At 41.3% G+C, this 15,244-nt stretch overlaps 1 protein-coding gene across 1 annotated transcript in view; it reads left to right on the forward strand.

Moving 5' to 3' along the window:
• KCNH8 (potassium voltage-gated channel subfamily H member 8) overlaps positions 1-15,244 on the forward strand; it is a 465,900-nt gene that overhangs the window by 300,968 nt on the left and 149,688 nt on the right. Inside the window, exon 7 of the mRNA XM_018053223.1 lies at positions 1,391-1,598. Within this exon, the coding sequence (XP_017908712.1) occupies positions 1,391-1,598 (208 nt within the window). The remainder of the gene's footprint in view (positions 1-1,390; positions 1,599-15,244) is intronic.

Here is a 15,244-nt window from a genome sequence, read left to right on the forward strand (position 1 = left end):
TTTTTAAGCCATACCTCGTTGCTTGTGGGGTCTTAAATTCCCTGCCCAGTGATAGAACCCGAGCCCCCTACAGTGGAAGAGTGGAATCTTAAACCCCTGGATCTCCGGGGAATTCCCATCCTTCTGATGTTTTTATATTGCAATATAGAATAATTCACAAGATTACAACTGAAAGCACTTTTATTGATTACCTATTGTTACAGTAAGCCTGGGGTGTTTTGTATCTTCACATAACCATTTATCCATTCACTCATTTAACAGAAATGTGTCAGGCACCTTTCTAAGTACAGCATTTCTTGGAGATAAGGGGAGATGGCTGGAAGAGGGAGAAACTGGAAGTCAGTCGACTCCAAATAATTACAAAGGCAAACTCTCCAAAGATGCTGCTCTTGTTTACGATTCTGCCTATAAAGGAAAACTATTCTCAGGTATAATCATACAAGCCACCTGCTTGCCCTTGATTTATGGTTCACCCCTCCGATTAGAACAGATCAAGGAATTCGTCAAACTCTGTTTGCACATGAGTTAGTATATTATCTGACTTCTCCTTTCTCTCGGAAGGTGTGAGAAGAGCGTAGATTAGTAAGAGCGCTGGGTCAGTAGACACTGGCCTTTCTGGTGGACTCCATGGTGGGCATTTTTCAGTTGAGCCCTAAAGTCAGGAAAATAACCCCTTAACTATAAGTCTAATTTTTTTAAAAAAATTTTAGACCATACAAAGGCAGAATCTAGGAGATTTTTCCAAAATGTTGTTCCAATTGCTTTTGGTTCCCTAAGCACATAAGTTTATCAGAGAGCTCAGAATGTCTGTGCTTGGGGCAGGTGTTTTCTCTGTCTGTTAGCAATGTTATAAAGAAGAGAGCAAACACGTGAGGCAGGCAGGGCAGGCAGTGCTGCTGCTATTGTGAGAGGACCTTAGGCAGGTCTCTAGGTCTGTTATTTAAAATCGAGAAACCCAAGTGATGGCGTTACCGCTCCAGTGATTGCCCTCAGTCTGCCGTTTTCTGGTGAAGGGGCTCCCTTCCGTGGAAGAGGGGCAGTGGAAGGAGAGGGCCTGAGAGAGGGGGGACACGTCTCCCTTCGGTGCTAGTCCCATCCTGTGCTTCAGCTCGGGATCAGAATCCTAGAAAGTTATGTCCAGGCCCATAATAGGGGAAAAGGTAAGCCTTAAGGAAGATAAGCACTCGCTCAGAGAAATCAAACGGCCTTCCCAGTCTTCATGTTACCAGCTTCCGGTAACATGTCAAGAAGACAGAAAGGGCACCAAGGTGCGCTTAGAGCGGGCGTGCCAGCTGCACCAGCGCTGGTCCCGGGCGCCTCCCGCGGCTGCGGCGGGCGGCCCGCGGCGGCCGCGGGGCCCGAGCCCGGCTGAGCGCTGTCGCCCCTGCAGGTGTCCCTGGTGCACCTCCTGAAGACCGTGCGGCTGCTGCGCCTCCTGCGCCTCCTGCAGAAGCTGGACCGCTACTCCCAGCACAGCACGATCGTCCTGACTCTGCTCATGTCCATGTTCGCCCTGCTGGCCCACTGGATGGCGTGCATCTGGTACGTCATCGGAAAAATGGAGAGGGAAGACAACAGCCTTCTGAAGTGGGAAGTTGGTAAGGGCTTGCTTTTGCCGCATTTTCCATTGTTAAGTGAGAAGGAAGCCTGTCTAGAGTTTGGAGAAGGTGGAAGATAAGCCTATAAATACTGATATCTGTATTCTGACTGTCTATTAGTCTCCTTGTGGGGAGATGTGTGGAGAGGGACCATGATACAAGTGATGGCTTTTGAGTGAGTTTTCTGAACAACCTTGCATTTCCTTTCAAAGAACAATGGGTTAAGGTCTCAATGGTGAACTTTTAAATATGACCAGCACGTGCATAGAAATGTTTAGATCTAAAGTCATGTGTGATATTATCTTGAAAAATCTGATGGAGGGTTAGTAACAGTAAACTTGGCCAGTCACTACAATATTTTTAAATCATAAGAAAATGATCATTTGTATCTGAGATGGCAAGTTAATAATAGAAAAATTTTACTATTTTCTCCTTTTTTTAAAAAAGAGAAAGAACACTATCATACTATCTTTCCGTATTTAGTATACTTTGATAACTTGCAATGATAAAGAAGATGGGATATTTACAAATATAATTTGTAAAATTTTATGTCCCTATAATCCATGGGCATTTAAGGGAGTTGTTCCAAGTGTTACATAATTCTGCATAAATGAATCTGAAATGTTCTGCACATGTGTGTATTTTTAAACTTATATCAACCACAAGGACTTTATAGAAAATGAAAATTCTGAAGGCTATAACCCTCTATTTTAAAATATCTGTGTCCTTCTCACAGTCTTTCTTTTTAGAGAATTGTCACAGTACCTTATGTAGGGTATTTTTTCTTCCTAATCTGACATTTAATCAGAGAATCTGTTCCTTGGCTAGCTAGAAAATCCTTCATTTATCTTCTCCAAAAATCAATCTTGGACTTTTGAAAGAAGCTCAGATCTTTGCACAGAGATAAAGCTGCAAGAGATTCCCAAGAAGAAAAAAAAAATGCTTCAAGTTCTTGTCTGAGCACTTAGCGGCAGAGAGCATTTAGAACAGCCCTGCGTGGACTCTAATAAATGCCAGTCTTCACCATAGGGCATATGCAAAGCCTTCACAGGGCATCTTTGGAGAATGAGCTGGAGAACTTAAGAAAGCACGTTCAAGGGAGTGAATCTCCTGTCTGCTGCTGCTGCTACTAAGTCGCTTCAGTCGTGTCCAACTCTTTGCGACCCCAAAGACAGCAGCCCACCAGGCTCTGACCATGGGATTCTCTAGGCAAGAACACTGGAGTAGGTTGCCATTTCCTTCTCCACTGAAGCTCCTGTCTAGGTTCTCAAAACTGACATCTCAGTTTTGTCCTGGAGCTACACAGAGAAACTGATGCATCTGATAATTTTCATCTCAGAATCATTTTCTTATGTTCTTATCACAACATTTTTCTATACTTTGCTGTAGACATCCATTCTCAGAAATGAAGTAAAAAAGAGCAATAAAGTCATGCAATGGAAGCAAGAAATCCTACATAAGGAGACTATGAGCCGGAAGAGAGAGAGGGAGAGAGAGAGAGACAGAGAGGTGGGGAAAGGAGATTCGACTGAAAGGAGAATCCAAGTCTGGACTGTACTTGGGTTAAAACGTCTTCCGTCCTTCAATATTGGTTCCTTCTGTATGAGTCTGTCCAGAATGCTTCTCCATCAGTCTCTAGCATGCTCCTAATGTTGTCCAGTGAGTTACGGCACTACATCTCTGCCTTTGTTGTGAATCCATGTTAATTCCGATTTGTGATCAGTCACCTGACTGCCTTTTGGACCTAACCTAATTTCCCTCACCTATACACTCGTATTAATTCGTAAGGTTAGTCTAGTCTGAGAGCCTCCAGACAAGGAAATTCAGCTTATGCACACTCTCAAATTCAGCTGTAGAAGGAAAACTTTGTTTTTCATTTCCAACATACCAGTCCTGCTGCAGACTGACTAATCAGCTTAATGTTTTTCATCCAACAAATATGCAGAAATATTTATTTTCCAAGAAAAAAGGAGCCACCCTCTTGAACTGCTTCTGCATTGCCCCCTACCACACCTACTCTTTGTCTGGGTATTACGGCTCAGTGTCATGAATGACGCTTTGTAAGCTGGAAGTCAGTTCATAAAGAGAGTGTTGGCAAAACGCAGCGATGGGAAAACCCTGGGCTGAGGGCAATGGGTCCGTCCTTTCATCACAACTCCAGCATCCATCAACCATGAGCTTTCTCGTGATTTTGTTCACCTGCCTGGGCCTGTTTCCTCATCTATAACATGAGAAAACAGACTAATAACTTGAAAGGCTATTTCAGCTTCCACGATTTATGACTTTAATGGAAGAACAAATTCAGTTTTGTGTACTTAATATATCTATTTCCTATTATAGTTCAGTGCCCATATTAACCAGCAGAAGCAACCATCCAATGTCAACAACTTTAAGGGATGTGTCAGGGAGGGCATCTTATGGTGACAGCATGTCAAGGAAATGATCTGTTTCACTAAGTTACATTTTAAAAAAATAACAGAGTTTATCTTTAGAGAATTAGACTTCTGTCCAAACACCTCTTGAGTATGGTCAGGAAGGTAGTATGCTAATTAGGTCTCTCAATATTGGGTTTTATAATCTTGGCTGCGAGGACTTTCCCTTCTCCTAAAATTACTTGGATCGTTTGTTCCTTTGGAACATTTTCCAGCTGAGATTTGGACACAAATTAAATAATTATGACCTCTCCCACCTAATTTTATAATGAAGCAGCCGAGAGTCTAGGCTAATTCAGTTTTTCTCTGTAATTTGTCCACTAATAATACGCTTCACCTTTTCTGGTCCAATTACCATGAATCAGAAAATTCAACACACACAGAAAACCTGATTAGAGAACACACTGTTCTTTATGTTTTGACTAATATCAGATGTACAGAACAGATTCATCTTCCCAAGGAATAAAATGGAACTCCCTTTCTCATCACTGTTAATTTCCTTGAAATAATTTTTTCCCTTTTGTCCTTGACAGGCATGCTTCCTGAAAGAATTCCAATATTTTGCATCAGACCAAACTGAAACTAACCTTTAAAAAGCATTTTATAATGTCCCTTCTTTATAGTATGACTTCCCTGATAACTCAGACAGTAAAGCGTCTGTCTACAATGCAGGAGACCCGGGTTCGATCCCTGGATTGGGAAGATCCCCTGGAGAAGGAAATGGCAGTCCACTCCAGTACTATTGCCTGGAAAATCCCATGGACAGAGGAGCCTGCTAGGCTACAGTCCATGGGGTTGCAAAGAGTCGGACATGACTGAGTGACTTCACTTTTCTTTATAGTATATCTATTTTGGTAAGGAAGAATTAATACTCCTAAGGTCAACTCTATCAGAGGTGAGTTATAAGCTGATTTTCCTCGTGTTCTGTTTTACTTCATATTTTTATGTGTTCCTATACCATATTTTAAGGAATTTGAGATTTGGCTTATTGTTTAGTGAAATTTTAGGCTGGGAAGGAAGGTCCTTAGTCCAGCTCTTCGACTTTATGGTGAGAAATCCAGCTCCAGGTTCACAAACTCTTTCGTGGAAGGGGCTTTTGTCCACTGTGTCCACCCCTGCTTCCTTACTGTGGTGTACAATTCCTGGTGCATGGACATGTGGAAAAGAGCTTTTGAACAAATCAATATTCAAGGTCATTTCATTACTAAGTGACAGTCAAGAGGCGAGAGCCTGGGCCCCTCACCCCTCGCGCTGCTGTCGAGTCACCAGGTCGTGTCCGACTCTTCGCAACCCTAGGGACTGTAGCCAGCCAGGCTCCCCTGTCCTTGGGGTTCTGGAATGCTGAATACTCCAAGAATCCTGGAGTGTGTGGCCATGCCCTCCTCTAGGGTGTCTGCCTGACCCAGCAATGGAACCCGTGTCTCTCCCGTCTCCTGCATTGACAGGCGGGTTCTATACCATGAGTGCCACCTGGGAGCCCATATACCTGATTCACTTAGAAACTAATACAACATTAGAAATCAACAATACTCCAATGAAAAATTAATTTAAAAAACTGAATCCAGTGAAGAGGTGACATTTCTGTATTAGTGATGATTCTTGATTGCAAGCAGAGATAGAAAAGGAATTCGTTAGTAGGACATGCAGACTCAGAAATAGAAAGATGGAAAATAAGACTTAGGAGAAGAATGTGAGCCAAGGCGGCCCCAGACGCCCCAGTGCAGGAGGCTCAGGTGCTGACGTTTCACGAAGATGACCTGGATGTGTGTCTGCCTTTGTAGATGCCATGAGCAAGAGTCTTGACCTTCTGTTCATCTGGGATTCACAGTCCCTGAAAGGAGAATCTGATTGGCCGAGCTTCTATCAGATGCTCAGACACGCACTGCCAGGCAGGCGGTGGGGGAACCCCACCAGCGACCTTACACTTTCATGGTTAGAAGTGGGGCCCTCTGTCTCTCTATTACTATACACAATGAAGAGGACTGCCTTCTCATAGGATTTCAGAGAGCCCCCACTCAAAAAAAAAATGTCTTATACAATAACATCTTTCAGTTAAGTTCAGTTCAGTCGCTCAGTGGTATCCAACTCTTTGCGACCCCATGAATCACAGCACGCCAGGCCTTCCTGTCCAACACCATCTCCTGGAGTTCACTCAGACTCACGTCCATCGAGTCCATGATGCCATCCAGCCATCTCATCCTTGGTCGTCCCCTTCTCCTCCTGCCCCCAATCCCTCCCAGCATCAGAGTCTTTTCCAGTGAGTCAAGTCTTCGCGTGAGGTGGCCAAAGTACTGGAGTTTCAGCTTCAGTATCATTCCTTCCAAAGAAATCTCAAGGCTGATCTCCTTCAGAATGGACTGGTTGGATCTCCTTGCAGTCCAAGGGACTCTCAAGAGTCTTCTCCAACACCACAGTTCAAAACCATCAATTCTTCAGCGCTCAGCCTTCTTCACAGTCCAACTCTCACATCCATACATGACCACAGGAAAAACCATAGCCTTGACTAAACAGACCTTTGTTGGCAAAGTAATGTCTCTGCTTTTGAATATACTATCTAGGTTGGTCATAACTTTTCTTCCAAGGAGTAAGTGTCTTTTAATTTCATGGCTGCAGTCACCACCTGCAGTGATTTTGGAGCCCAAAAAAATAAAGTCTGACACTGTTTCCACTGCTTCCCCGTCTATTTCCCATGAAGTGATGGGACCAGATGCCATGATCTTCGTTTCCTGAATGTTGAGCTTTAAGCCAACTTTTTCACTCTCCTCTTTCACTTTCATCAAGAGGCTTTTTAGCTCCTCTTCACTTTCTGCCATAAGGGTGGTGTCATCTGCATATCTGAGGTTATTGAGATTTCTCCCAGGAATCTTGATTCCAGCTTGTGCTTCTTCCAGTCCAGCGTTTCTCACGATGTGCTCTGCATATAAGTTACATAAGCAGGGTGACAATATACAGCCTTGACGTACTCCCTTTCCTGTTTGGAACCAGTCTATTGTTCCATGTCCAGTTCCAACTGTTGCTTCCTGACCTGAATACAGATTTCTCAAGAGGCAAGTCAGGTGGTCTGGTATTCCCATCTCTTTCAGAATTTTCCACAGTTGATTGTGATCCACACAGTCAAAGGCTTTGGCATAGTCAATAAAGCAGAAATAGATGTTTTTCTGGAACTCTCTTGCTTTTTCCATGCTCCAGCGGATGTTGACAATTTGATCTCTGGTTCGTCTGCCTTTTCTAAAACCAGCTTGAACATCTGGAAGTTCACAGTTCCCATATTGCTGAAGCCTGGCTTGGAGAATTTTGAGCATTACTTTACTAGCGTGTGAAGAAGTGAAGTCACTCAGTCGTGTCCAACTCTTTGCAACCCCATGGGCTGTAGCTTACCAGGCTTCTCTGTCCATGGGATTTTCCAGGCAATAGTCCTGGAGTGGGTTGCCATTTCCTTCTCCAGGGGATCTTCCCAACCCAGTGATCGAACCTGGGTCTCCCGCATTGTAGACAGACTCTTTATCGTCTGAGCCACCAGGGAAGTGTGAGATTTATGTAATTGTGCATCTTTACCTAATGCTTAAAAGCACACAGTAACATTTGTAAAAGCATTCATTAAAATGCGTCTGTAAATGATCATACCCCTCTCAGACATCATAGGTCAGATGGAATCAGCTGGAAGGTGGGGCTGTGACAGTCCTGGATGCTTCCTCCGCCCCGTATCAGTCTGTGCTGCTGTGCCCTCCTAACAGTGGTACTTACCAAGCTTTGCTTCCTCAGCGAGGCCACACCATGGTCTGTAGCTCTCTTTTGTAGCCAAAACGCTACCTTGCGTTGTTTCGAAATTATCTCTGTTTCTAAGGCTGTGACACACTGAACTCTAAATGATCTGCCTCAGCATTAGAGATGAGAGTACACTGTAATAGAGGGAAGCATTTTTTTTTAATCTTGTTAATCTTTTAATCCTTTGGCAGGAGTACTCTCATCCATTGGAGATGTCTAAACCTATATATGTATCACTGGAAAAAAAAAAAAAAAGAAGCCCAAAATCTAGAATGGGAAGAAAAGGATTAAGTAAGATACCATTTTCAAATTTTCATTGACAATTTAATCCTAAATCTCCTGATCCTCATTGGATAAAACATCATAAAAAGCTGATTGATTTGAAAGACTCTCTAGTTATTAACGGCTTAGCCTTTACAAGCCTCATATAATGGGGGGACATGACCAGGCTCATGATATTGTGAGCTGATTATTTCAATCACTGTATCAAATTTCCCTCAAGAAAGCGGAGTTGACTAGCACTCTACATTTTCAGGTTCTGTGTAAAGGATTACAAAAACATTTTTAGATAACCGTGATCTGTAGATTCTCATTCTTAGGAATATACGAAATTAAGAAAGGGGAGAAAAAGCCTAAAATGAAGTTTTCTAACCATTAAAATGGACCCTAGTGACAGATCCCTGGACTATTTTAAGCACTGTCTCGAACTTTATGCTGAAATCATGTGAGGATTGTATTAAAAAACATATTCTAATTCTAGAAATTTTGAGGTGGAGCCCCAGATCCAGCATTTTTAACCACCTCCCCAGTGAGTGGGACCCCACATCATACTTTGAGTAGCAATGTTTTAAAAAGCCTTCTGACATTTTGTGAATTTCATACTCCCAGTTATAAAGTCCTAAACCAAGACCAATTGAATTCTTCTGATTTTTAATTTCTCTACGCTTTTCCAACCCCCATCACATCTGCAAGCTAGTTCATATATGAATAAGAAATAAATTTAATGAGTAGAAAAATGAGTTGGAAATTTGTTCTTTCTTTACAGTTTTTGGAAACAATAGATTTATATTAGATCAATATTTAACCTACATTTATTAAGTACCACCTACTGCATACACGGTGCAGTGCCTAACTGTGTGCATTATCTCATCTGATATTTACTGAAATCCCCTGTGGCAGATATTTTCCACCCATTTTACAAAAACACAGAAACAAAGCCCTAAAGCTTGAAAATTTTGAAATTTCCTGAAAATTTATTTTTTAAAGTATGAAATATTTTTAGCACAAAAAGTTTAGAATAAATATAATGGTCCCCTTATAAAACTTACATCTTTTTTAACATTTTGCTTTACCATGTTTCTTCTGTTTCTATTTTTAAAGTCCATGCAAGATTACAGATAAAGCCAGAAGCCCGGGGCTTCTCCGGTGGTTCGGCGGCTAAGACTCTGCGCTCCCAACTCAGGGGACCCAGGGTGGAGCCTCAGTCAGGGCATTAGACCCCGCTTAATGCAACTAAGGATCCTGTGTGCTGCCAGGAAGACTGAGCAGAGCCAAATAGAATCAATATGAAAAAAGAAAGCCAGAGCCCCACAGTCCTTCAGCTCTGCCTTGCTCCTTCTGTCTTTCCTCCTTACTATTCAAGTGGGTGCATAAGATTTTCTTAGACGCTGTTGTTACAATGCACATATGTAAAGTAATAGGATATTATTTTCCCTCGTTATTGTTGTTTAGTCGCTAAGTCGTGTCCAACTCTTGTGACCCCACGTAGCCCACCAGGCTCCTCTGTCGGAATTTCCCAGGCAAGAGTACTGGAGTGGGTTGCCATTTTCTTCTCCAGCTTTCCCTCATTATCTTCCATATAAGTCATCACACATATAAGAAGTAGTAGTAATAATAATTATAATGATAATAGCAATAACAACCATTCACAAGGCTTTCTCAGTGCTAGGCATTAAGGCATCTTGTAGGAATTATTCATTTAATCTTGCCATAATTTTATGATACCAATACTGTTATCATCTTTATTTACAGATGAGAAAACCAAGGCACATAGATTGTATGGGTTGCCCTAGATACACAGATAATACACACAGGAGCTGGGATTTCTCTCTTCATTGTATCTTTTTACATTCTCATTGAACTCATTTTTTCTTAAGATCAGTCCCTCACAGTTATCCATCTTACATGTTTATTTTTGACTGTTTACTAGAAACCTATTGTGCAATAAGCTGATTTTCTCATCCTTTCGATCGGCACTTTCTCACCCTTTCTTACCCATCCCCTTTCTGAGTTGATCTGCACCTCTTACTGTGACAATAGTGGGCAATGAGCAGTCAAATGCAAGTTTCTCTTGGTTCACATGTGAGAATTTCTCTGGGTCAAAGGCATGTACATCTATAGAATCAGCACAAATTGTCAAATTCTTTTGAAGCAGTTGTACTAATTAATTATGCAGTTGGTCATATTGTATGTGTATTTTCCAGAGCTTCATCAGCAGTTATTACCAATGTTTTGAAACTTGAGAAAATCTTGGAGGGTGTTGGGGAGTAGAAGGTATAAAAAAATGTCTAATTCTTATTTAAATTTTCATTCCCTGAGTAAGTAAAGTAGAACAAGGCAGAACATATATATATATATATATATTTTTTTTTTTTTTTTTTTTTTTGCTGGAGAGGGTCATTCTAATTTCCTCTTTGGTAACTTAGACCCTCAATTTAATTAATCTGAAACTTCTCTTCTTTCCTAAATAATGCATTTAATGCTGTACACTTCTAAGTGTTGAAGTCTCAAAAGTTGTTACTGAAACTATATGAAATTTCTGAAGCTATAGCTTTGCTACAGCTTCTAACTGCATCTGTTGGCCATCACAGAATCTGGCCTCTGTGACACCAACTCTCCAGCACCTGTTGGAGCCTAATTGAATATGTTCTTTACGTGTCAGGATACTATTCTGTACATAAAATTTTATATATAATTTTAGTTCAAGATTTTATATATGTCCTTTATATCAAGCTTCTGAATTTAATTATACAGAGGGTACAGATCCTTATTAACTATTTTCTGACCAGCTATATATAGAAATTTTATTTGGTGCCTTTTCAGATATCTGTTGATTTTCCATAATTTTTGGTTCCTTTTTTATAATTCCAGTTCCTTATTTTTGTCCGTGAGGTCAAGCTTCTGAATTGAATTTAAGTATTATAAAGGCATACTGCCTTATTGTATTGCCTCAGGTTTACTTTATTAATTGAGGTTCATCGTGGGCTAATTTTCTATTCATCTAACTCTTGCAAAAGATGAGCTATTTCCTCACAGATTTTGTAATTTTTTAAAAAATGTTTATTGTGAATTCATCTTTAATAGAGCTTCTTTCTTGTAGGATCCTGTACAGATTGAATGTCAGTCACTCAGCTGTGTCCAACTCCCTGTGACCCCATACGGATTGAGTGTTACTCACTTGCTCATGTCTGACTGTGTGACCCCATAGGTTGTAGCCCACCAGGCTCCTCTGCCCATGGCATTCTCCAGGCAAGAATGCTAAAGTGGTTTGCCATTTCCTTCTCCAGGGAATCTTCCCGACCAGAGGCTTGAACCCGGGTCTCCCTCGTTGTGGGCAGACCCTTTACCGTCTGAGCCACCAGGGAAGCCCTGTGCAGACCGAGCTATGAGAATATTCAGAGTTCTGGCTGCTCTTTATGTGCTTGCTTCTGCCAAGAGCAGTAGGATTTACCCTTGCCCGAGGATCAAATGTTTAAAAATTTCTTAACTTCAAGGTTTCAATGCTTCATGGAGCAGATACATTTAGATACTAATGCAATGCAAGGCAGAAGTCTAAATTTTTTAAATTCAAGACGCTACTTTTTTTCACACTCTGGTTTTGCTCATCATCTCTGTAAGCTGTTGGGTGAATTACTTCTACCCTTCACCTTGTGTGTGTCACATTCGAACATCCCAGTTGTATAAAAGGTGTCGGTTCCAGTGTCTTCAGGACATCAGTGTGCTTTCCACTGTGACGTCACTGTGAAAGAACCATCTTGCAGCCGTGAGATCCGAGATCAAACACTGTTAATTCTTTCAAGCTATGATCCTTGTCTCCCCAATACCATCCCCACTGCAGCGTCAGCCAGCAGACTTGCTAGTCCTCATTTTTGCATATGTACATTTCACTTCCTCTTCTGAAAGAATATGTATATTTCCAGGTGTTTCTATCAGAAAGGCTTGCACATAAGGTAAGTTCATAATCTTGCCAGAACCACAGTCTTCATTTCTGCCCAAAATAATATAATCTAAATTCCAATGTGATATTTTTGTATATTACCTTTGAAATATACAAATGGCTGTAATCTAACCCATAAAAGGCCAATTGAATAAGGGTTAATTACTTAAGACCTTATTCCCACTTGGAATGCCTTTATGGGGGGAAATCATTTAAACTTAAGACCTCAAATCTGAAATTCTTCAGGCAGAATTGCTCAGTTACCAGGAAAACAAATTATGCAGCTGTCTTAAGAAGACATCATCAAATGTGTTTAAGATACAATTATTTCTTTCCAGCGAGTGTATTAATCACAGCAATTCTTTTGGAATAAGTGACAGTTTCATGCTCTGCATTTTATTTTCCCAAAAGACTAAAGATACAGAAAAAATAAGACAGAAAAAGACCTCTTTGAGATTGTTGCATTTAAACCCTACAAAGTTCTCAGTATTTACTGTAAAAGAAATATTCAGACCATAAAGAATCTGCCTGCAATGCAGGAGACCTGGGTTCGATCCCTGGGTCAGAGAGATCCTCTGGAGAAGGGCATGGCAACCCACTCCAGTGTTCTTGCCTGGAGAATTCCATGGACAGAGGAGTCTGGTGGGCCACAGTTCATGGGGTTGCAAAAAGTTAGACATGACTGAGTGACTGACACAAGTATTTGTTGAGGCCTTAAGAAGGATAGTATTATGAGCTGTGAGCAAAACAAGGAATCTTAGAGCCTGCCTTTAAGAAGTGGACTTTGTTGTTAGAAATTCAAGAGGTGGACATAAAGATACGCAGATTTTTTCTTTTCTTTTTTGTTTCATATTGGTTTGGCGTAGGTTTGTACAGGCAAAAACTTCCTTGGTAGTTCACAAAGAAGTTGAAGTGCTTCTAACTGACTCTCCCTGAAGATGGCATTTGAGCTGGACTGCAGAAAATGAGTCCTGCTTTGGAGAGGCTGCATTAGAGGACATTTAGGTGGCAAGGCGGAGCTGGGCACAGTGTGAAGAAAGGCACAAAGGCAGGAAATCTCATGGTGTGTTTCAGAATTGGCGAGTAGATGAGATGACTCTGTTCTGTCTAGAAAGCTCTTCCCCAGATGGGGGTCACAAAATAAAAAGCCTAGAGGAGAGGGGGGCCTACATTCATGGAGCAAATGGAGAAGCCGAGCACCATCTGAGGGGCCAGCCACGACCAACCCTGAGACAAGTATAGATGAGGGGTGACCCACGCCTCATCTTTCTAGAGAATTACAGAACTGGGACTTTGGGGGTAAATCTCTCATATTTAAGCATTTCAGAACTTTTAAATTTTTTTTATTTTTTTTGTCATGCCAGACACACAGTAAGTAAAAACAAGGATGCAACAAAAATAATGGATTGGAGTCTTTACTGATGATGTGCAGATACAATCCCCAAGACAACAGAGGCCAGGGAAGGTGTGACCTGATTAATACAGATTTTTCAGGAATTTTTCATTCCAATCCCAAAGAGAGGCAATGCCAAAGAATGCCCAAACTACAGCACAATTGCACTCATCTCACATGCTAGTAAAGTAATGATCAAAATTCTCCAAGCCAGGCTTCAGCAGTACAGGTACCTTGAACTTCCAGATGTTCAAGCTGGTTTTAGAAAAGGCAGAGGAACCAGAGATCAAATTGCCAACATCCACTGGAGCATGGAAAAAGCAAGAGAGTTCCAGGAAAACATCTATTTCTGCTTTATTGACTATGCCAAAGCCTTTGACCGCGTGGATCACAATAAACTGTGGAAAATTCTGAAAAAGATAGGAATACCAGACCACCTGACCTGCCTCTTGAGAAACCTGTATTCAGGTCAGGAAGCAACAGTTAGAACTGGACATGGAACAACAGACTGGTTCCAAACAGGAAAAGGAGTACGTCAAGGCTGTATATTGTCACCCTGCTTATTTAACTTCTATGCAGAGTACTTCATGAAAAATGCTGGACTGGAGGAAGCACAAGCTGGAATCAAGATTGCCGGGAGAAATATCAATAACCTCAGATATGCAGAAGACACCACCCTTATGGTAGAAAGTGAAGAAGAACTAAAGAGCCTCTTGATGAAAGTGAAAGAGGAGAGTGAAAAAGTTGGCTTAAAGCTCAACATTCAGAAAACGAAGATCATGGCATCCAGTCTCATCACTTCATGGGAAATAGATAGGAAACAGTGGAAACAGTGTCAGACTTTATTTTTCTGGGCCCAAAAGTCACTGCAGACGGTGATTGCAGCCATGAAATTAAAAGACGCTTACTCCTTGGAAGGAAAGTTATGACCAACCTAGACAGCATATTCAAAAGCAGAGACATTACTTTGCCAACAAACGTCCGTCTAGTCAAGGCTATGGTTTTTCCACGTCATGTATGGATGTGTAATTGGACTGTGAAGAAGGCTGAGTGCCGAAGAATTGATGCTTTTGAACTGTGGTGTTGGAGAAGACTCTTGAGAGTCCCCTGGACTGCAAGGAGATCCAACCAGTCTATCCTAAAAGAAATCAACCCTGAATATTCATTGGAAGGACTGTTGCTAAAGCTGAAACTCCAATACTTTGGCCATTTGATGTGAAGAGCTGACTCATTGGAAAAGACTCTGATGCTTGGAGGGATTGAGGGCAGGAGGAGAAGGGGACGGCAGAGGATGAGATGGCTGGATGGCATCACCGACTCAGTGGACATGGGTTTGGTGGACTCCGGGAGTTGGTGATGGACAGAAAGGCCTGGCATGCTGCAGCTCATGGGGTTGCAAAGAGTCAGACACGACTGAGCAGCTGAACTGAACTGATTACAAACTCAGGACAGAGAAACACAGAAAATACTTTTATTCATGGTATTTGCCAAATTCGGTCCAGCTGCGCATTCTCATGAAAAGGAATACACACCCTATTTTAAAATACTTTTTAATTTAAGAAAATTTTATTGAAATATATTTGATTTACAATGTAGTGTTGGTTTCAGGCATACAGCAAAGTGATGCAGTAATACACACACATATACGTTGAAATATTTATATTCTTTTTAGATTCTTTCTCATTATAGCTTATTATAAGATATTGAATATATACAGTAGGTCATTGTTTTCCTGTTTTAGATATAGTAGTGTATATATGTTAAAATTGATCTCACAAAAGTTGAACTGATGAAAAGCTTTCCTGTTTTTTACCTTAATTATGTGGATTTTCTTCTTCAG

The sequence above is a fragment of the Capra hircus genome, chromosome 1 (genome assembly GCF_001704415.2).
Source record: "Capra hircus breed San Clemente chromosome 1, ASM170441v1, whole genome shotgun sequence".
Lineage (NCBI taxonomy): Eukaryota > Metazoa > Chordata > Mammalia > Artiodactyla > Bovidae > Capra > Capra hircus.